At 47.7% G+C, this 21,644-nt stretch overlaps 1 protein-coding gene across 2 annotated transcripts in view; it reads left to right on the forward strand.

The window, feature by feature from the left end:
- The window catches only part of Tmem181 (transmembrane protein 181), a 50,162-nt gene that overhangs the window by 559 nt on the left and 27,959 nt on the right, over positions 1–21,644 (forward strand). The window contains exons 1-4 of one of the 2 annotated variants that reach the window (XM_023712250.1): positions 7–76; positions 13,473–13,576; positions 16,342–16,397; positions 19,120–19,210. In XM_023712250.1, the coding sequence (XP_023568018.1) occupies positions 69–76; positions 13,473–13,576; positions 16,342–16,397; positions 19,120–19,210 (259 nt within the window). In that variant the 5' untranslated portion in view covers positions 7–68. Of the gene's footprint in view, positions 1–6; positions 77–13,472; positions 13,577–16,341; positions 16,398–19,119; positions 19,211–21,644 lie in introns of those variants that run through there. The other variant, XM_023712251.1, reaches the window with a different exon arrangement.

Below are 21,644 nucleotides of genomic sequence, written 5' to 3' on the forward strand. Positions count from 1 at the left end.
TGCTACGGCTGCGGCTGCAGCTGCGTGCTTGGGACGCGCGGTGGCCAGGCCGAGCCGGCGCCGCCGAGATGGAACCGTGAGTGCCGGGCGGGCGGAGTCGGGGTCCCGGGCGCGGAGGCGGGAGTCCCTTGCCCGGAGGAGACCAGGGTGGCTGGCGGGGCCCTGTCCCAGCCGGCAGAGACGGTGGCGCACGCTAGGTTGGACCTGCAGCCGAGCCCGGGCTGGGCCGGAGGCTCCTGCTGACGTGGGCCCGCGGGGCCCGCACGGCCTCGGCAGATCTCTGCGATGCTGAGTTTTGTGAGTTGTACGATCTACGGACTTTGATTCTGCGAAGTGCGGGGAGGCTTTAACGAGGGAAAACCTGTTCCGGGGACCCGGCAGACTCCGTCCCCTAAACAGCTTTGGACGCTGCAGCATCTCCCGATGTCCCCCGGCAGGTTAAAAGGACGAGTCTCGCCTAGTGGAGTTTCTAGAGGTTTGTCCTGAGCGGTTGAAGCCCCGAGTTTTCGAGGTTTGTGGGGCGGCCCAGGGCAGGACTGTGTTGCGGCTCAAACAACTTTGGAGTTTTGGAGACAGAAACGCACGGTGCGGGTGGGAGTGCTCAGCTCAAGGGCCGTGTCTAGGAAAGGCCACTTGTCTCCGTTTCTTCGGCTTTGGTCACTGCACATGATAGAAAGCTGACTTGCATAAAGTGCCAGACCAAGTGGACATTTAAAGATCTTTTCATTCAAATCCGGGTGAAGGGGATAACTTCAGGGACAGCCTTCAGGAGCGTTTATTTTGTCACTTTAGGGAATACTGAAGGGACCTTGCCTTTGAGGGTTGTGGTTCCGTGGGGTGGTACCTGCTGCGTGCTTCAGGGGTCCTCTCACCGACGACCTCTTCCATCTGCACAGCTGCTGAGATTGCTGTCCAGCGTCCCTTTCCTGTGGGAAACAGGAGGTGTGTGCGCGCATGCGGGGTTGAACCTTGGTCCCCACTGCCGCCAGGGGCTGCTGGGCATCCTGTCTGTTACCGGACCGGGCACTAGCTGGAAGGGAAGCCATAACCGAGGAAAGGTCTCGCGGAGGAAGTACAGCCCAGAGCTTCAGTTAAGGACTTGTCGCCCGCAGTGTGAGGTGTGGACATCTGGACGACAGACAGCCTCCGGGGACCAGGGTTCAAAACGGCATGATTTGGGAATTGCAGAAGGGTTTTGGTTGGCAGCAAATAAAACTTTACAAATCCAAGCCTGAACATCCCAGTCGAGTTGGTGTTGTGTGTGTCTGGCTTGACACTGCAAGTCATTTCTTTCTTTCTTTCTTTCTTTTTTTTTTTTTGAACCAGGGTCTTATGTAGCCCAGGCTGGCCTTGAACTCTCAGTGATCCTCTTGCCTCAGCCTCCTGAGTGAAGCCATTTTTTAAAATGGCTGTTGTCCTGGAGGCATTTTTGTGCAGAAGTATATTAGACCCCTTTTTTGCTAGCAATAATTAATTATGGTGCAGCCTACTGTGGCTTCGGGGACACCTGGATGCTTGAGAGGCCACCAGGCATGGGTCAGTAGTATGTTCCTACCATCTTAAGAGTTATTTAGGATTATTGGATTATGTAGGATTGGATCTCTTAGAATGTGTGTGTATATATATATATATATATAATATTTTCACAAAATATGGAGAATGGATTGTTAAAAAAATTTTGTTATCGTAAAAGACATGCCATTAATCCTTTTCAGAATACTTCCCATCACTTTAAACACGTTTGTCCCATCATTGCCGCTTTCTGAAGCAGTTTTGAGAGTCCTTTCTTGTGAGTGTCTAGTAGCGCTCTGTGGCTGCCTTGATATCCTGCCTGGATTCAAAATGTTTATCTTTCATGGTCTTTGCTTTAAGGGAAGAGCCAGAAGTTGCATCATGGCAGGTCTGGTTTATTTGGTGGATAGACACACTGTGATGTTTTTATTTGACAGGAATTGCTATAAATGTTTTAAACTGATTTAGGATATCAAGGAAGTCGTGAAAAGACATGAAAGAAGACTGAGGACTGCTGTGGAAAGTGACAAGAATGGTAGCATAAGTGTGTTTGAAGATGCAGGTAGTATTTCAAGGGTGATTACTGGTGATTGTTCTAGACTATAATTTAAAAATTTGTTACTTAATATTCACTGCCTCTTTGGTCACACCTCTGTATTTATGTATTCATATTCATATATTCCTGAATCAAAATATCTCCAGAAACAAACAGCTTGAGAGTTGACTGTATGCCAAGTGCTATTGTATCATTTTGTATCATGAAACCCTCACCCTCACTCTCCCATGAGGAAGTTTTATCCCCATTTTACAGATAAGGAAACTGAGATGCTGAATGAGTTTCTCAGGGTCAAGCTGTTAAGCTCAGCTGAGAAACCCAGGAGGTTGGGCCAGGGCCTATGCTCTTGGCCCCCTCGTTACTGCCCTGTATAGCCACACGTGATGAGGCTTATTCCTCACAGACAGTGGAGTCTTGTTTTCTGGATGTGGTGGTTTAGGAATTTGAGGTCTTTGAGGTACAGTGGCGCACTCCAGGTTTCCTGCAGAGCAGCAGGAGAAAGAGCTTCCCGCACAGCTGCAATGCCTGGCGCTGGGCTGGAGCCATGCCCAGCGCTTCCTGTGTGAAGATCAGGTGCACTGACCAGCACCTGACCTGCTTCCTTATTCCTTTTGGCCTGGGCAGCTCCTGGGTGTTAGCCACTGAGCTCCAGCTGGAAAGGATGCGCATGAGCTCACACTTTCTGAGACTCTAGAACTCTGCTCTTTACAGTGTGTGTGGTGGGGGAGGGTGTTGGCTTTGAGCATTCACATAATGGCTTTTCTGAGGCCTAATCCTTTCTTGAGTAGCTGAGGAAATTATTGGTAATATATTCAATTTGGCTGATTGAAATTTCAGACTTACTCTGATTTCCCCCCCAGCAGTTTCTTCTTAGGACTCATTACATGATAAGTTATTTAAGAAGCAGAGATTTCGGTGTGCAGGACCGTGTTGGTTGGGTGTGCACTGGTAGATTCAGAGTCTCTGTCTGCCTGCTGCTGCCTGGGGCCCCAGCCAAGGCCTTGGCATGATAACAAGCAGCATCAGGAAGTGCTCACTCCTGCCCTTCCCTTCCTCTGTTGGAGCTAGAGGGGAGAGCACTTTGCACCGTGAATCTTAGGAGATACTGTGCCAGTGAAGACAGTATTTTCACCAATAAGAAACAGAAAAAACAGGTGCTTTTAGTCCCAGCTACTGAGGAGGCTTAAGCAAGAAGATTGCTTGGGCCTGGGGTTTTGTGGCCAGCCTGGAAACATAATGAAACCCTTTTTCCCATACTAGAAGCAGGAGAAAGAAGACAACTATGACTTTTAACAGTCGCCGTGATTGAGTTGTTGCTACCTTTCTCACCACTGTTTGAGACACTTATTTTTTTATACTTCCCAGCTATCCTGTAAATAGTCTGCTTATCTCCTTTTCGCAGATGAGGAAACCGAGTCCCTGTGAGGTGCTTAGCTTGCTCACTGCTGTAGCATTAGAAATCGGGGGGGGGGGGGCGGGGGGAGGCAGGGTGTAGGCAGCAGGCCAGTGCCTTGAAATCTTCACTAAAATGTAAGAACAGGCCAAGAGATATAAAAAATCCCTTTCCAGAACTTAGATCCTAATTAGTAAATTGTAAAGTGGTCAATCTGGATATCAGATGAACAAGCAGCAAATTAGTAACACTGAAGTGTTCTGTGGCATACCTGCCTACTGATGAGTAGCTCGAAGAGATGCTATCACCAGCCTCCCAGGCCTGGGTGGTGGTGTGTGCGTAGGCCTAGAGGGGCTTGGGGTGCTGGTTGGGGTACAGGTGGCAGTTGCTCTTGCATGCTTCTTTCTCATTACAGTCACCACCTTTAGGTGTCTCTCACGTTCCCCTCCCCCCACTCCTGCCCATCCTGTGGGCTTTCTATCCGTGGGCCCGTGCACGGCTGGACCTCCCATCCTCCTCTAGTGGCAGTTTTCATGGACCTTGAGTAGCCCACGTAGGAGAGAGTGGGGACTGTAATGGTGGCAGCAGGGCCCTGGGGTACTGGCAGAGCCAGTATGGCCTGGAGCACTGCGGTGGACACCCAGCAGAAGGCCTCTTGGACCCATGGAGTGTGGAACTGCTTTGGCCACCTCAGACAGGGTAAAGCCAGAGCCACAAATGCCATTGAAAGACAACATGGGGGAAGGAAATAGTCTAATCTTGTGGTCAGCAGTTGGTCATAGGAGAGAATGTAGTAGAACACAGGAAAAAGAACATGACTAGAGAAGGGTGAGGAACAGTGCAGGGAATATAATGTTCTCAGACGCCCACCCTCTGTAGGGCACATGCTGGGCCCTTGGAGCCCAGTGGGTGGCAGCTGCAGGTTGCTGAGGCCAGGGATGTGGGAAAACACTGATCACCCGCGTAAGATCCCGAGCAAGGCTTGGGCATGGAGCCCTGGGGTGGGCAGGCAGTGGCTGTCTCTGAGTGGTTGGGGATACCCCACCTGAGGCAGGGTGGGTGCACAGCAGGGAGGGGGCGCACTTGCTGGCCGCCCTGGCTGATGACATTTCCAGGTGGTTGGAGAGAGGCACTTTTCCCAGCCAGGTGACTTGGTTCTCTTGAGTTTCATTTTAAAATTTGATTTGTCTTGGGTTGCACGTGTATCCAAGGGAAGCTTTTTTTTTCCCCTCGGTACTAGGGAATAAACCTAGGGCCTTTATGTTGAATTACATCTTATGTACTTTTTTTTTTTTTTTGAGATAAAAATTAAAAATGGTGGGACTAAACTTGTGGTCTTCCCGCCTCAGCCTCTCAGAGTGCCACTGTATTCAACAGTTTTTTCATTTTGATCTGCTCTCGTGAAACATGGCTTGGCTCACCTGTGTGAATGACGGCTGTCTAGAAGTTGACATGGGGCGTGGCTAGCCTCAACCCTATGTCAGGTCTCTGTGACCCAGGCAGCTTCTGTGTGTCTTTCTGCTCTCCACATCAGGCTCTGTGCAGTGTCTGTGAGTTTTGGCCTGAGCCCCTGAACATTGGAGTTTCCAGGTCTGGGGGAAGACTGTGCAGGAGCACATGAATGCGTGGCTCGTGTTCAGGGCCAGCAGGGCACTCTCTGCGGTCCCTGTTGGACGCCAGGGGAGGCGGCACATGGGCAGTTTAGTAGGGGTCTGGAGGTGAGGGGGGACGGCTGGGTGTGATGCTTCTGAGGGAATTGTGCCCACCCACCTGGGGTCTCAAGCTTGAGACCGGATGAGTTCTTGGCCGAAGCAGGGAAGGGAAGGAAGGGGAGGCAGAGAACAGTGGGAGGCCACTGTGCCCCAATAAGCTGCAGAGAACCCTGTGGGGTCATTTTCTGACTTTTCATGTGTAAATTGGGGTCTCCACTGACTTTGCCTCATGTGGCAGCAGCCCTTTGGGAAGTGGTTATGAGTGCAGATTTGGGAGTGGGCTTTCCAGCTAAGGCTTTTGGGTTTCTCTAGGAAATATGTCTGTTGTTTTAAAGCACCCATGAAACTGAGATTAGTTTCAAAGAACCCCCTAAGTCTAAGGGGACCATCTGTTTCCCTGCATTTGGAAGGTCTTTCAAGGCCTGGGGATGCATCCAGGTCAGGATTTTATGGTATATGTGGGATGCCGGGTAGGAAAAGCCACGTGAGAGAGCACGCTGATATAAGTCCAGGGAAGAATGAAGTGCCATCGAGTGCTGCAGGTGTTTACAGACATCTTCCTGCTTGGGTAGGTGGGCACGAGACTACATCAGCAGGCATGCTGCCTTGGCTGGGGCGTAGGGTGCTCTGAGATGCCTCCCCTGGCATCTCGGCATCTCACCTCCAACCTGAGGCCACTGCATGAACATTTTGGAATAACCATGGTGTTCGACCTGGTGACTGCTTTGAATGTCCACCATGTGCCAGGCCTGGTGTCTGTGCAGCCAGGGTGGTGCTTTTTCTGGTGCTCAGCCACAGAAGCAGATACACCTGTTGCCATGGTCTAGCGATTGGGGTGGCTAATGCACCATGCAGCAGGTGACACACAAGGTATGCTTGAAGGAAGGTTAAGATTAGATGGTTTGATGGGGAGAAGACAGAGTCTCAAATCCACAGAGCAATGTGCAGGGCCCCACGTGTTGGGATGCATGAGGATGTTTAAGGTCTGAAGACTGCTGCTGAAGTTGAGGTGTTGGCACTTAGTAGCTCAGAGCCCTAGGGCAAGCCCCCTAAGCAGCATAAGTGAGTCCTCCAATGGAAGGTGGGAGTGTGCTGGGTTCTCACAGCAGAAGGTCCAGTGATGACTGTAGGAGGGGGTGACTCACAAGAGTTGGATTGGAACTGTAGAGAAGGATTTCCCTCCAGGGCACTTGAAAGCCCTGGGGAGGAGTTTAAATTTGACTGAGTGGGCAGCAGGGCGCTACCATACGCTTTCTGTGCTGAAGTAGGCGATTACAGGGACTGTGAAAACCACAAGAGAGCTAGGCGTTGTTTTGCATGCCTGTAACTCCAGCACTCTGGGAAGCTGAGCTAAGATGATCATAAGTGTAAGCCCAGCTTGGGCAGTTTAGCAAGCTTGTCTCAAAATAAAAAAAAGGAGGGAGGGAGGGAGGGAGGGAGGGAGGGATATAGCTCACTGCAAAGGCACTAGATTCACTCTTCAGTACCACAAAAGAACCCAAACCAAAAACCCACAGTGGAATGGTTGAGGGAGACAGGGGTGATAATTCTGGAATGAGTTTTTGAGAGCCTGCACAGCGTGCGGGTCATGTTGGGGATGGAGAGGACTCGGGAGCAGGGATTCTGCTGTCTGGCTAGCTCAACATGTGGGGTAAACAGAAGGGGACATCCAAGATGACTTCAAAGTTTTAGGACATGGCAATGAAAGGATAGAGGCAAGAGGTAGGGAGTGGAGGCAGGTGTTTCATTTTGTGTTATTTTGTCTTTCAGTGAGCTCAATTTCCAAGCTGTTGGCCATGAAATGATGTGGGACTTCTAAGTGAAAATGCTTGGTTGTTTCATAGTGAGGTTATTCCGTAGTGGAGCGGGGCTGGCCAGGGAGCCTGGGGTGATACGTGAAGGCGGGCAGGATGATTAGCTGAGAAGCAGATAGCTGGGTTTGGAGCATCCACAAAACTTGGCATCAGAATCTGGGACTGGAGAATTTCAAGAAGTTCATGGAGTTAGAGCGTGGAGGTGATGCACAGCTTGTGGGTCAGAATTCTTTTGGTGGTGGGCTGTGTTTTCTGAAAAATGGTCTTGCCTGTAGAGGTTGCAGAAAAAGATTCCTGTTGATCTGATTTTTTAAAATTTAACAATATTTATTTATTTATTTATTTATTTATTTATTTGGTACAGAGTCTCGCTACACCATTTGCACTCCTCCTGTCTCAGCGTCCCCACTGCTGGGGTACAGGCATGTGCCACCAAGACCAGATGCCCATCATGGCACGTACCAGGGATCAAACCTGGGTCCTTGCACTTGCCAGGCAGGCGCTTAGACCACTGAACTATCTCCCCAGCCTGGTCTGATCAGTGAAGGTGACAGGCTGTCTTGGTCACTGACTTATCCAGTAGGTAATTAGGAACACCTGAGCACTTCAGTGGGTGGGTGAGATGGGCTGGAGGCAGAGCCATCAGTGGTGCCTGGGTCAGGACGCGAGTGCCCATGCCGGTGTCTTCACCAAGCTGGTCTCCAAGTGGTTTGGGCAAAGGCTGCTAACTTCCGCTTTGTTTTGTTTTATTTTAAATAATTTTTTTTTTTTTTTTGGTGGAACCGGGGATTGAACTCAGGCCCTTGTGCTTGCCAGGAAAGCACTTATTCTATTGAGCCATCTCCCCGGCCCCTATTTTAAATAATTTTATTGGCACACTTTTGATACACACAATGATCACAGTCATTGTAGGGAATTTGTACCTGTACATGATATATCTTGATTCTTTTTTTCTCCATTCCCCTCCCCTCTTGTTCCCCTCATTTATAAAGCTTTGTTTCCATTTTTCCCTTTGATTCCCTACTTGTTCTTTCCTTGTTTTAGGAGGCACTTCCAGGTCCTCATCTCAGTCCAAGAAGCCAGTATTTGTAATCCCAAAGTTATATTATTGGAATCCCATCAAGTTAATTCCAATCTACCACCTTTAATGCAACCCACGGTGAAAATAAAGATGCTAAAATATATTTTCAATCATTGGGGAGCCAAGGGGCTCTAAGTCCAGCCAGGAAGATGGCTTTCCAGAACAAAGAGAGCGACCCAGGGCCTCACCCGGTTTTTATTCAGTGAGGGTGTGGCTTGAGGAGGAGTGACTGAGAATTGTGGGAAGAAGGCGACTACTGTGAGCTGAGCTAGGTGGGTGGCCTACATTTACCTCTGCCATATGCAGAGAGGATATGCAGGGAGAGTCATCTGCATTGGACTATTATGTCATTGAGATAGTATCTAATGTTTTGGGGAGTCTGGTGCTTCAGCTTTGATGTAGTCTTTCAAGCCCCAGGAAGTCATAGCCTCTGTCTCAAGGCTCGATCCCAGCTGGCGGCACATTGGAGCATTGGCTCTTTGTCCTGTCTCGACCTGGCTCACATTAAAGAGCAGCAGGTACAGGTTACCAGGGAAACATTCATGCCACCTTCAAAGACTATCACCAGCACCTCAGCTAGACCAATATACATTGCTTAGGGCCAGTTGAAGGATAAACAGAAGTCCTAGCCAGCTCTGTACAGAACAATACGAGGAAATGGGGTCAGGCTCAGTCAAAATGGAGACAGTCGCTCTTCTTTCAAGGAGCTGCTTCGCAATATCTATCATTCATTTTAGTTATTTGGGCTTTTTGATTTCTCATACAGAAGAAACAATATGATATTTCATTTTATGTCACTTAAAAAGTATAGTCTTAGGATGCATCTATTTACCAAAAAAACCTCAAGCCTATCCTTCTTCGCGGCAGGGTAGTATTCCATTATATATTTTTAAAAACACATTTTCTTTATTCATCCAATATTGAACACTTAGGTTGTTTGCAAGATTTAGGTATTATACATTGTGCTGCTATAAACTTGGGTGTTCATATATTGCTGTGGTATAATGCTTTTAACTCTTTTCAGGAAATTTTTTTTACTAGCTATTCCTCAGACAAAGGACTAATATCTAGAAAATATAATAAATTACCAAAAAAAGCAAACTTCCCAAATTTAAAGACCCAGTCCAAAGAATGGGCCTTTTGAAATGAGGCTTTTCTGAAATGAATAGACATTTCTCAAATAAAGAAGTACAAATAGCAAATGTATAGAAACAAAGTTAAACATTACTGGTCCTCCAAGATCCGTGAATTAAAACAGCTCTGAGATTTCATCTCATTCCAGAAAGAAAGGCTGTCATCAAGAAATAACCAGTAATAAATGTTGGCGAGGTTGTGGGGAAGAAGGGACCCTTCTTCACTGATGCGGGGAGTGTAGCTGGTGTGCCTGCTGTGAAAATCAGTGTGGAGATGCCTTAACAAGCTGAACCTAGAGTTTCCATTTGATCCAGCTTACTTTGGTGTCTCAAAATAGTTGCTGTTTTGACTGTGAGCAACAGTTTTCACCTTATAATATATCTGAGACAGGGTGGGGTGATGAAAGTCAGACGTCAACTTATGTTTTGGTTCACAGCATCCATCCATCCATCCATTGTGATACTGGGGATTGAACCCAGGGCTTTCACACTGTGCTACATCCCCAGGCTCTCCCTGCTTGTCTCAGTTACTCTTCTCTTGTTGCTGGGACAAATGCCTGACCCCCAAAATGAAGGAGGGAAAGGTTTATTTAGCTCACAGTTACTGGAGGTTTCAGTCCATAGTCAGCTGGCTCCAAGGCAGACTGGCACGTGGCAGATAACAGCAGTTCATGGCAGTGGGAGGCAGCAAGACAGCAAGAGCAAACAGGAGTTGTGACAACAATGGCTACAGAGAGCAAATCTGTCTGTCTCTTATTTTACATTCAGGCTGTCCACCCCAGGCCGGGTGTAGCACTCACACCCATAACCCCAGCAGTACTCAGACCCATAATCCCAGCCTTGGATCATGAATTACTCACAGACTTTTGAACTGTGCCCCAATGACTGCCTAAGGCTTTGGGGGGGACAAATACACACAAACCATAGCACTGCCTTTTTTTTTAAATTTGAGACAGTCTCACTGTCATTAAATTGCCCAGGCTGGGTTTGAAGTTGTGATCTTTTCCTCAGCTTCCAAGAATACTTGGATGGCAGGCATTGGTCAGTATCCCCCATCTGAGTCAGATGAGAAGGGACACGGTCAGGGTAGTGTGACCATAGACCTCCACACCTGATGCAAGGCTTTTAGGTGGGGAGGGGAGAGGAGACAGGACCAAGGAGGGAGGTCCAGACAGTGTTGCCCTGCCTGGATGCCATCTGGATGTGCCTTAGCCCTGCAGGCTGGGGCTTCTGGTCCTGACCTCCTTGCAAGGCTTGCCATTTGTGAGGACGCAAAGACTGCAGAAGGCAAGGCCTGTGGCCCACGCTCTGCAGTCGGCGAGCCCTGAGGGTTGTGTTTCTTAAGCTGAGGGGTCAGTTTACTTTTGGGTCTTTTTTCCTTTGAGTTCCTGTCCCTAGAAATTTTCTAATAAATTGAGTATCACTGGAAGTTTTAAGGAAGGGAAAGGATGGAGGCTTCCAAGGACCAAGGTGGTGCATAGCCTGGCAGTCTGTCGGCTGCCACATTTGCATTGTGCTGCGGTGCCTTTTCTTAATGGCTTCTCGGCCTTCCTTCCCATCTGCTGAGTAGCTATGTTTTTAGGGTGTCAATGATGTGCTTTAAAAATCTAAATGTTTAATGATTCTCATTCTGCTTCTGCTTTTCTGCTTCTGATTCTTATGCTGTTTTTCTCTAGTTTCAGTTCCCGCTTGGCTGTGGCTGCTCAGGCCTGGGACAGTTCCTATTTCCAGGGACAGGTGCCCTGAGGCTGGTTTAATGGGAAAGTTCATGGGTGGCTTGGTGGAATTTCTCACAACAGTTTTAGATTCACAGCAGAGTGGCCCAGAGCACAGAGTGCTTCTGTGGACCTTTCCTCAGCTTGCCCTGATGTCAGTGTCTCAGGTAACCTGGCGCATGAATCAAAACTGGCAGCATGTCAGCACCAGTGCCGTACCATAGCTGAACTCTGTTGGCGTTTCCCCACCATCCAGTCACTCTAGCTTTGGGTGTTTTTAAACATCAGTGTGTCCTGTGCGGTTACACAGAAATCTTCCTCTAGAGTAGAGCACCAGCGGGGATCCCTGCAGTGAATCCCCAGTTTCCTGCAAGGTGTCACAGTGCACAGTGAAAAGAAAGAGCAAGGGACAAGTAGCAATGCAGCAGGAATCTGGGGTGACCAGTTGTTCAGGGGAGCAAAGGCCAGGAGGCTGCCAGAGCCTTGGTATTTATCTCTCACATTTACACTGCAGGAAGTGGGGTGGGATTATTGAACGACTCAGGGCAGTGTGACCTTAATCTACCGAGGATCTTACATGGATATGGAAGGTGGGCAGAGATGGCAGGTTACTAAAAAGTTTGTCCTTTCCCTCCAAGCAAAACATTTTTGTGTGTGTGTGCCTTCAGCTGACATAATCTTGCCCTACGGTGTCACAGCCTCATGGGACTGCAGAGGTCTCAACTATGACCTGTGGTACACAGAGTTACATTTCTGCATGCTGCAGTCAGTTCACATGGCAAAATACTAGGCCTCAGATAAGCCCTAATTACAATTTAATTACAAAATGATTTTCCCCACAACATTATATAGAATGGCCCTTGGCCCTCTGTGTATTAAACATTGTGCAAAGAAGCTAGGTGGCAGACTTCACCCTGGGTGGCAAGACGGGCACAGGAGGTGCTGGTTCTCCAGTCACACATTCCACAGGGCTTTTCCAGAAGGGCAGTCACAGAACTTGGAGTGGCAGGCGCTGCCAAAGGCCAGAGCTGCGATGCCTGGGGCAGCTCTCTTGTCTCTAGGCCTCGTTTTCCCCATGGGTTCATCAAGAGGATTGGGCCTTGTCCCAGTGGCTCTCTCTAGCTCTGATGCAGAAGTCCTCGGTGCCCAGATCAGTCCATGTGTAGGACTGCCTTCTGTTCTCATGCCAGGCAGGGTCACTTGTGGGTCAGCATTTGGACTGGGGTCCCAGAGAAGCCTTTACTGGCTCTGTCCCTCAGTGAGCCCAGTGACACTGATCTGAAAGTTTCCTGGGCAGTGTGCATGTCCTCTGTGGTCACACTGGCCATTTGGTGTCAGCAAGGCCACGTCAGAGCCACAGTGATTAGTTGACTTCACCTTTGCCCTGAGACTGTCCTGTCAGCTGGTTTTCTGCCCGTCAGCCCAGTCTTGGGTGTTTAAGGGAGGGTGTGCACAAATGGAAGAGTCAACAACCCTTCCTTCCTTCTCAGGCCACGCCTGTCAAGAGTCAGGTCCTTTCTGCTACTCTCAGTCCCAGCCAGAAAAGTGTGGAACTGCCTGCCACACATGGACATTAAAGCAAGGCCACAGCCAGGCTCAGTTCCTTGGTTTGGGATCCGTCTCTTTGGGTAGTTGGTCAGCTGAGCCCCACCCACATCGGTGTATAAGTGAAGTTAACAGGAACACAGACATGAGCCTGTACTTACATGGTGCTTGGCCACTGTGGAAGGCAGAGCCAGGTACCTGTAGTGTGCACAAGCCACAGGTATTTGTCATCTGGCCCTTTACAAACTTGTGTGCTTGTCCTTATATATGGCACTCTGAGGAAGAGGTGATCCCTACTCACCCCCGCATTTTCTTCTGACCAGGTTTCTTAGGCTTCAGCCTCTGAGTGGGCTTCCTTGGTGGCTGGCCTAACTCACAAAGATCTGCAGGCCACTGCTTTGTGGGTATCAAAAGCAGCCTCTGGCAGTCCAGCTGGGCTAGGGATGAGTCCTGAGGGAGGCCCTCAGAGCCTGGCCCGTGTGCCTCAGATGACTCCCGTTAAGCCCTGTGGTTGTGTCAGTCTCTACCATGGTTGCCCTGGGGCTATACTCTTGAAGTGGGAGGGGGTGTGTGTATGTGTATGTGGTGTGTGTGTGTGGTGTGTGTGTGTGTGTGTGGTGTGTGTGTGTGTGTGTGGTGTGTGTGTGTGTGTGTGAGGGGGGGGAGGGAGAGGGAGAGGCTGCCTCTGTGTTGCGGTGCCACATGTGCTGTTGAGCAGAGAAGCCCCACATGTTCTCCTGCTCTGAGGTTGGGTTTGACATACCTTGTGCAGATCAGGGTGGAGGGGCTTGACTCCAAAGACTGGAATGATCTGATTCCTGAAGAAGTCACCGGGTCCTTGAGACTGTGCTGTCAGAGTAGGTCAGCTGGTCTCGAAGCAGGTCTACATTTGAGGTGAAGGCTTAGGATGGGAAGGTGGCGGCCTGGGCAGGCTTGTGGGCCTTGCGAGTTGTTCTTTGTGGGCTCTTTGCATCTCCCTGACCATCCCTCACCCCTGGCTTCTCTCCCCAGGCTGGCGCCCATGCGGCTCTACACACTGTCCAAGCGCCACTTTGTGCTCGTGTTTGTGGTCTTCTTCATCTGCTTTGGTCTGACCGTCTTTGTTGGGATCAGAGGTAAGTTTCGTTTCTAAGCATGCCATCATTTCCTCTTTCCCAGCCCCCATGGTGTCCATGCCTCGGCCGGCCCAGAGTGCCTCTTGTTTCCCCTGTGGTCCAGTGTGGGCAGAGGTGAGCCCCTTCCTCCTGAGCCACAGGGCAGATGGGGCTGGCCCTGTGCTTCAGCGAGCAGGCCGAGTCCCTGTGGCCATGTCCTAGCCAGCAACCAGAGGCCCCTCCTCAGCTTGGCAGCACTGGCAGCCTGGTCACCTGCCATTTATTGGCCAAGTAAACAGTCCTGGTCTGTTAGGTTCTGTGGAATCCAGAATCCACTCCCTGATGGATAGACAGGCTGCCCCGAGGTCTTGATGCAGTGAATAAAGCTGAGGGTCATAGCTACGAGCATGGGGTGATAGTGGAGTGGGGGCCCAGGTGGTGCTCTGGTGACCCCCTTGAGCTCTTGGCAGGGCCCCAGGAAGATGGCTGGCAGTAGCTTGGTGGTTCCGACTGGGTGCCTGCAGCTGTACCTTTGCCCTTGCTCGAGGGCACCTTGCTGCTCCATGCAAGTTATTTGGAGGGAAGAGCTGTACTGTGATGATCTGGGCTTCAAAAAAGCCTCTGAGGGGCCAGGGAGATGGCTCAGTAGAATAAGCGCTTGCCTGGCATGCACAAGGGCCTGAGTTCAAGCCCTGGTTCCACAAAAAAAAAAAAAAAAAAAAGCCTCTGAGGGGGCCTGCCCCTTAGCTCAGTTGTTTAAGTGTCTGCTTAAACAAAGCAGTCAGGCTTATGATACTGTGGTTCAATCCCCAGATCCTCAAGCCAAACCAGACCTGCCCTGAAGGCTTCCTGAGCCCACCCAATCTGAAATGCTCTAGGTTGGCCACTGTCCAAAAACACAGACCCAAGTGGCTTTCAGTAGTTTTTACAAGGTTTTCAGAAACTGGGTCTCAATCCTGTCTAGAGGGCAGGCAACAGGAGCCTGGTACATGTTGGAAAATAGCTGTTTCTCTTTCACTTCTTTCTTTCTTTTCTTCTTCTTTCTTCTCTTCCCTTCCTTGCCCCCTCTCTTCCCCTTCATACTGAGAATTGGACCCAGGGCACTCTACTGAGTTACATCCCCAGTCCTTTTTATTTTGATACAGGTCTTGCTAGGTTTCCCAGGCTGATTTTGAATTTATGATTCTCCTGCCTTAGCCTTATTTCCCAGTCGCTGGACTCACCAGCCTGCACTACCACACCTGCCTTCTTTCTTTATCCTCTTAAGTAAAGTTTCATTGAGTGATTTCTAGGAGCTGTCTATTTCATGGGTGCACTTCGCAGCAAAAGGTAACTGACAGCGAAGCTTAACCTTCCTCATAAACATGGTGCTTCAGAAGGCTACTTTCCTACCTCAACTGAAACTTGGGCTGTGCATAGCCTGGGGAGCAAAGGAGAGAGAGTGGCCATTTTGCTCACTCACTGACGGTAGGGGTGGCAGCAATAGGGGCTCAACCTTAAGGAAATTTGTACACATGCTACTATGTGGATGAATCTTGATGTTATATGAAGTGGTCTACGCTAGTCACGAAAGACAAATATGATGTCGGTGTCATTCTGCTTACATGAGACATATTGGGAAGTACAAATCAGAAAGAGAGAAGATAGGAAGGTGTTTGCAAGCAGCTAAGGGGAGGTAGCATAAGGAGTTACTGTTTTTAGGGATAGAGTTTCAGTTTTACAAAACGAAGAGTTATGGGTATGGACAGTAGTGATGGTTGCACAGTGTGAATGTACTTACTGCTACTGAAGTATACACTTAACATTGGTTAAGATGGGCTGTGTGTGGTGGCACACTCCTAAAACCCCGGCACTTGGGAGGCTGAGGCAGAAGGATTGATTGAGTTGGAGGTCAGGCTGGGCTCCATAGTGAGTTTCAGGCTAGCCTGAACTATAAAGCAAGTCCCTGTCTAAGAAAATAAAAGGTAAGATAGTAATGCTGATTTTATGTTATCTTTCACCCATGATTTAAAAAAATTGGTAAAATGGAAATTGTGCAACTTTTTTTTTTTTGTATTTAGTACAGGGTCTATAGGGCCTACAGGGTCTCACTACATAGATCAGCCTTGTAGTGATTCTCCTGTTTTCAGCCTCCCAAACTCTAGGATTACAGGTACGTGCCACCATGCCCAGTCTCAATCACCATCTCAGCATGCCCTGGGGGTGGGGCAGCACAGCAGGCCCAGGGATCGAACCCCAACCCCTGTGCGCTGCCTAAGCAGGTGCTTTAGTTCACTGAGCTATCTGGCCGGCCCTTGTGCAACTTCTATACCTCTTACTTCTGGTCAGCAAAAGATTTATTCTTGGATGCTTACGTTAGCATATATCATGCTTTGTTATATTTCTCTATTTAATAAAATGTTTTTGCAAGACTGGATCAATTAGATGAATACATATGTGTGTCTTTGTGGTTTGGAAGAATTCTTTGTACTTCACAGACTACTTAGTGGATGTCAGCATAGTAACAACCACCGTGGTGCCATGTGCTGTAGGGACAGCCCTCATTGAGAGCTCTGGACAGGGTTTGCTGTGGAAGCCCCAGTCAGCCTTGATCCGTGCAGGGCAGTTGTGGTGCACAGCGCCGTGGCTGACCTGTGTCTGTCTGTGTGTTTTACCTACATTTATGAGATCTAAAGAATGACCAGGCAGGTATAATGTATGAGTGTTTCTTGGCATTTGAAAGTTAAAATCAGTAAATTATGATATAGACATAAGTGCTTTTTTCCTTCTCTTTTTTTACTTTTTAGGACCCAAAGTGATCCAGACTTCTGCAGCTAATTTTTCACTAAATAATAGCAAAAAGGTAAGGCTGAGGCTAAGTGGGGTTGTGGGAACTTATGAACTTCAGGTCACTGGGAAATGGCTCTGCTAAGAGGATCTTGAAGATAGACTGGCTTGGCCTGCAATTTGTGTCTGAAGCAGTATCTCGTCCCTTTTTCTGGTACTGGGGATTGAACCCAGGGCTTGTGAATGCCAGGCGGTGGTTTATGCTGAGCCTCACTCCAATCTCTATACACATATTTTTTTATTCTACCATCAGCTGTTGGCCTCTTGGTTCTTTCTTGCTAAAATTATTTTTTCTGCTGTAATAAATACCTAGGTACTTAAGAAATATGGATGTATTCCCCCTTAGGGAGTAGTAATTCACTTCCAAAGAGTAATTAACTCATCCAGATTCATTGTATCTCTTAAGTACAATTAGCTTATAAGCTTTAACGATGACTACTTAGGTCTCTGAACCTTTCTTACCGTATTTGTCCAACTCAGGTCTGTGTTCCTGTATTTTCTTTAGCTCTTGAGCAGATGGTTTGATTTGGAGAGGGGCTGACAGTAGGAGTTCCCTGACAGTAGCTGGTCTTCTATATTTCTGCTTCTTAGGGTGTAAGCTTCTCTTTGACATTGAGCATAGTAGCTGTCCCACTGAATGGACTTACTTCCAAGAGACCTTCCTCTTTCAGAAAGATAGTATCTTGTCTTCTGATAGGTTTCTTTGCTGGTTGGTTTTTGACAAGTCTTTGGTCTCAGGAGTTTTTTTGAGACCCATTTTGTACATTAAAATACAATATTCACTTGCAAAGATGATGCCCTTACATGATACTTTGCTTTGGAACTGCAGCTTGGTACCTTAATCAGCCAGTGTGTCCCCCTGCTGTTAGACGCCAATAAAACACCAATATTGTTTGACAAGATACTGCAGAGCAAATAAATGTATGAGAAAATACTTAATATCACTTGCCATTTGAGAGATGCAAATTAATGCTGAGAGTCCATCTCACTCCAGAAAGCATAGCTATTATCAAGAAATCAACTACTAACAAACTCTGGACGGGCTGTGGCCGAAAAGGAGCCCTTCTGTACTATTGGAGTGTAGACTGGTGCAGCCACTGTGGAAATCAGTGTTGAGAGTCCTCAAAAAACTAGGACCAGAGATACATTTGACCCAGCTATTTCTCTTCCTGGTATCTTCCCAAAAGAATTAGAAGCATCATACCACAGAGACATATGCACACCCATGTTTATAGCGGCACAGTTTGTAATAGCTAAATCTTGGAAGCCATCCAGATGACCATCAGCTGATGAGTGCATAAAGAAGATGTGGGTTTCTTTCTTTCTTTTTTTTTTCTTCTTTTACCATGAAGTGCTACTCTTGAGACATTTCTAGCTAAATAGATGCATGTTGAGACCATACTCCTAAGTGACATAAATTGGACACACATGGGTTTTTTTAACGTATTTAGTACAGGGCCTACAGGGTCTCACTACACAGATCAGACTCGTAGTCATCCTCCTGTTCTCAGCCTCCCAAGCACTGGGATTATAGGTGTGTGCCACCACGCCCAGTCTTAATCTCGGCCTCAGCGCACCCCAGGGTGGGGTCTGCACAGCATGCTGGGGATCCAGCCCAGTCCACTGAGCTATCTGGCCAGCCCTTGAAACACACATGTTTAAATATTGCATTATTTCTCTAGTGTGAGAAACAAAGTGTAAATAAAGAATGAAAATGTACAACAGATACTGGGAAACTGAGAATGTTCAAATGAGGTGAACAAAGGAGTGGGGAAGGGGAAAGGAAAGAAGGGACAAGAAAAAATGTGAACAAAGTTTTTGTTAATAAGGAAAAGAGGAACGGGGGTTGAAAAGGGAGGGGTATCAGAGGGGGAAAAACAGCAGCAAGATGTATCATGTATAGGCACAAACTCCCTATGATGAATTTTGTCATTGTGTATATCTAAATTGTACCAATAAAATAAAACATACAAGACACTGCAGAAAGATCACTGGCAACATAGCCCTGTCTATTTTTTCTTTCCAAGGCATTGAGACTTTAATGGATAAAGCTAAAAAATAAGGGATGCTAAACAGTGACATGTCTGGCTTACTATAATAGTGAAGAAAGAATTATTGAGACACATTACCTTGTGCATATGAATGTGCTTCCTTGGTGTCTTTTGTTATTCTGTGTCCCTCATTCTGCTGTTTTCATTCTTTACCCCAAAATGGCTTTCTAGGGAAGGGTCTATAGGGTGTTCAGGGTCTCACTAGTAGATCGATGGGACTGGTAGTGATCTATCTGCCTGTTTACAGCCTCCCAAGAGCTGGGATTACAGGTGGGCACCACCACGCCCAGTCTCAATTGCTGTCTCAGTGTGCCCCGGGGGTGGGCCTGGCACAGCAGGCCCTGGGATTGAACCCCTGCCCCTGCGCCTGCTTGCAGGTGCTTTAATCTGCTGGGCTGTTTGGCCGGCCCGAAGATGGCTTTTTCTTGTGTTTGAGGATGTGTGTTGTCCCAAGGCTCCAGGTGGTAGAAACCACCTGCTTTCAGGTTTTGATGAAATGGGAATTACTAGCAGCTAGGAGTGCGTCCTTCCTTCTGGAAGGCAGCATTACTCTACATTGTCAAAAGGAAAGCTGTTTTTTCAGAGCTAATGCTCAGGCCTTTTTGCTAAATATAAATTTTGCATGGTAAGATGTGGTATTTTTCAATGAAATGGTCACATGAATTGCTTTCTTTTCTTTTACTTCAGCTGAAGCCAATCCAAATACGTTCAAATCCGCTGTCTACATATAATCAGCAACTGTGGCTGACATGTGTTGTCGAGTTGGAGCAAACAAAAGGTACGGGCCTGACAGTTGGGGATGATTTTTCTAGCTCAGACTCTGCGCGTGTGTGTGCGCATGCGTGCGCACGGTACTAGGATTTGAAACCAGCGCCTTTGCATGGAGCTACCTCCTCAGACTGTTTTTGAGTTTTTATTTTGAGACAAGAACTTGCTGCACTGCCCCCAGACTGGGCTTGAATTTGTAATCTTCCTGCCTCAACCTCCATCTGCCACCACACCCAAGCTGTCATATTTAAAAGGTTGCAAGAACTTGAAGGTATTTGGACAAGTGCTGAAAGATAAGTGTAAGCATCTCGTTGCTATTTATAGCAGCAGTAAGTTGAGGCCGCGTAAGCATCTCCCCACGGGAAATGTAGTTCTGCTCTCTCTGGAGAGCACCTGACAGCCCAGCTCAGTGGAGCTCTGGCAGGGAATTAAGTCCTAATGCCTAAAATAGTGATCGCGCCCATCAGGGACACTAGCAGTGTCTGGGGACAATTTGGTTGTCTCCGCTGGGGAGGATGAGCGGAGACAAGGGTGCGCCAAATGCCCTGCCTTGCAGAGGACAGCCGCCTACAGCAGAGAACCGCCCAGCCCAGGATGTGGCCTGTGCCAGGGCGGGGAGCCTGCCCTAAGGCAGCCACTGTGTATGATGCACAGCTAGAAGGACACGCGCCTAAATGCCGCTGGTTTTGTATTGTCCTTGAGAGAGTTGAGAAGATGGTCAGCCACATTCTTTTCTGTGAGGTACTCTGAGAAGAATTTGGGTAGAGAACCCTATGAGTATAGTAAATGAAATAGAAAAGATACATATTACAAAAAGTTTCCCTTTTTGGCAATATTTTAAAAAGCAAAAACAAATTTTTATCGTTATATACTTGTAAGTTCAGAAAAGGGCCTACATGGGTGTGCGCAAAAATGTTACAGTTGTGTCTAGGTGGTGGAATTGTAAATGCTTAGTGCCATTTTTATATTATATTATATGATTTATTTATTATGTATTTGGCACAGGATCTCACTACACAGCTCATACTCATAGTGAGCCTCTTTTTCAGTCTCCCCAGTGCTGGGATTACGGGCGTGCACCACCACGCCTGGTCTCAGTGGCTGGCTCCGCGCACCTGAGGGCAGGGCTGGTGCCGTATGTGGTGCCAGGCATGGAACCCTGGTCCCTGTGCTTGCCTAAGCAGGCACTTTGTCTGCTGAGCTATCTCACCAGCCCTGTTCTCTGATTTTTTTTTTATAATGAGAATATATTTATTGTTTTTAAAAATGTATTAGTACATGTTTTCAGTGTATGATTGCATCCATCTTGGGGAATTGTCACATGTACATAATACATCTTAATTCTCTTTTTCCCATGCCCCTCCCTTTTTTCCTCACTTCTTCCAACTCTTGATCCTTTTCCCATTTGGTGCAAAGGCTCCATTTCTATGTTTTGTTTTGCTTCAATTCTTTAGTTTTTTCCTATCCCCCTATCTCCTATTGCTTCCCCCTCCTTCCATCTCTTATATCTTTTTCCTTTTTCCTTTTTTTTTTTTTTTTTTTTTTTGTACTTATGTGTGTGTGTGTGTGTGTGTGTGTGTGTGTGTGTGAGTGTTTGTACTTAGGACAGGGCATACAGGGTATACAGGGTCTCACTGTGCAGGTTGGACTTGTAGTGATCCTCCTGTTTACAGTCTTCCAAATCCTGGGATTACAGGCGCACACCAGCACACCCAGGGCGGGGCCAGCATGGCAGGCCTGGGGATCTTTTTCCCTTTGAAAAAGATCTCCCTACTTATGATTTTTCTCTTATTTTGCTCCTTATTTGTATTTTGGGTTTCACATATCAGGGAACCATGTGATGTTCTTTATCCGTTCATCTGTTGATGGGCATGTAGGGCCATTTCCAAGAGTTAGCTGCTGTGAATTGTGCAGCTGTGCACATCGGTATGCATGCATCACTGTTCTATCTGGGGAGATACCTAGAAGTTACTAATAGCAGTTGAAGTTGTTAACTTGAACACATGTGCCCACATATGAGCTAAATTGAATTTCTATTTGTAGTTTTTTTGTGACATGTCCATACTAACCTCCAGAATTGTTTTAGTTACTCTTCTCTTGTTGATGGGATGAATACCTGACACTCAAATTGAAGGAAGGAAAGGTTTATGTAGCTCACAGTTACTGGAGGTTTCAGTCCATATTTAGCTGGGTCCAAGGCAGAGCAGCACACAGCAGAAAGCAACCTTTCATGGTGGAGGCAAAGAGCGAGAGCAAAAAGGAGGAGTAGCAGCAGCTCAAGCAGCTAGCTTCTCTTCCCTCCTTACACTGTAATGCAAATTACCTGCCCCAGGGCAGGCACAGCACCCACACCCACAGCAATCAATCACAAACTCCAGAAGCTGCCCCAAGACTGTGTGAGGTTCTAAGGGGACAACTATACACAAACCATAACAAGAGTGATC

This window comes from Octodon degus, unplaced genomic scaffold (genome assembly GCF_000260255.1).
Source record: "Octodon degus isolate 3935 unplaced genomic scaffold, OctDeg1.0 scaffold00024, whole genome shotgun sequence".
In the NCBI taxonomy this organism is placed as follows: Eukaryota; Metazoa; Chordata; class Mammalia; order Rodentia; family Octodontidae; genus Octodon; species Octodon degus.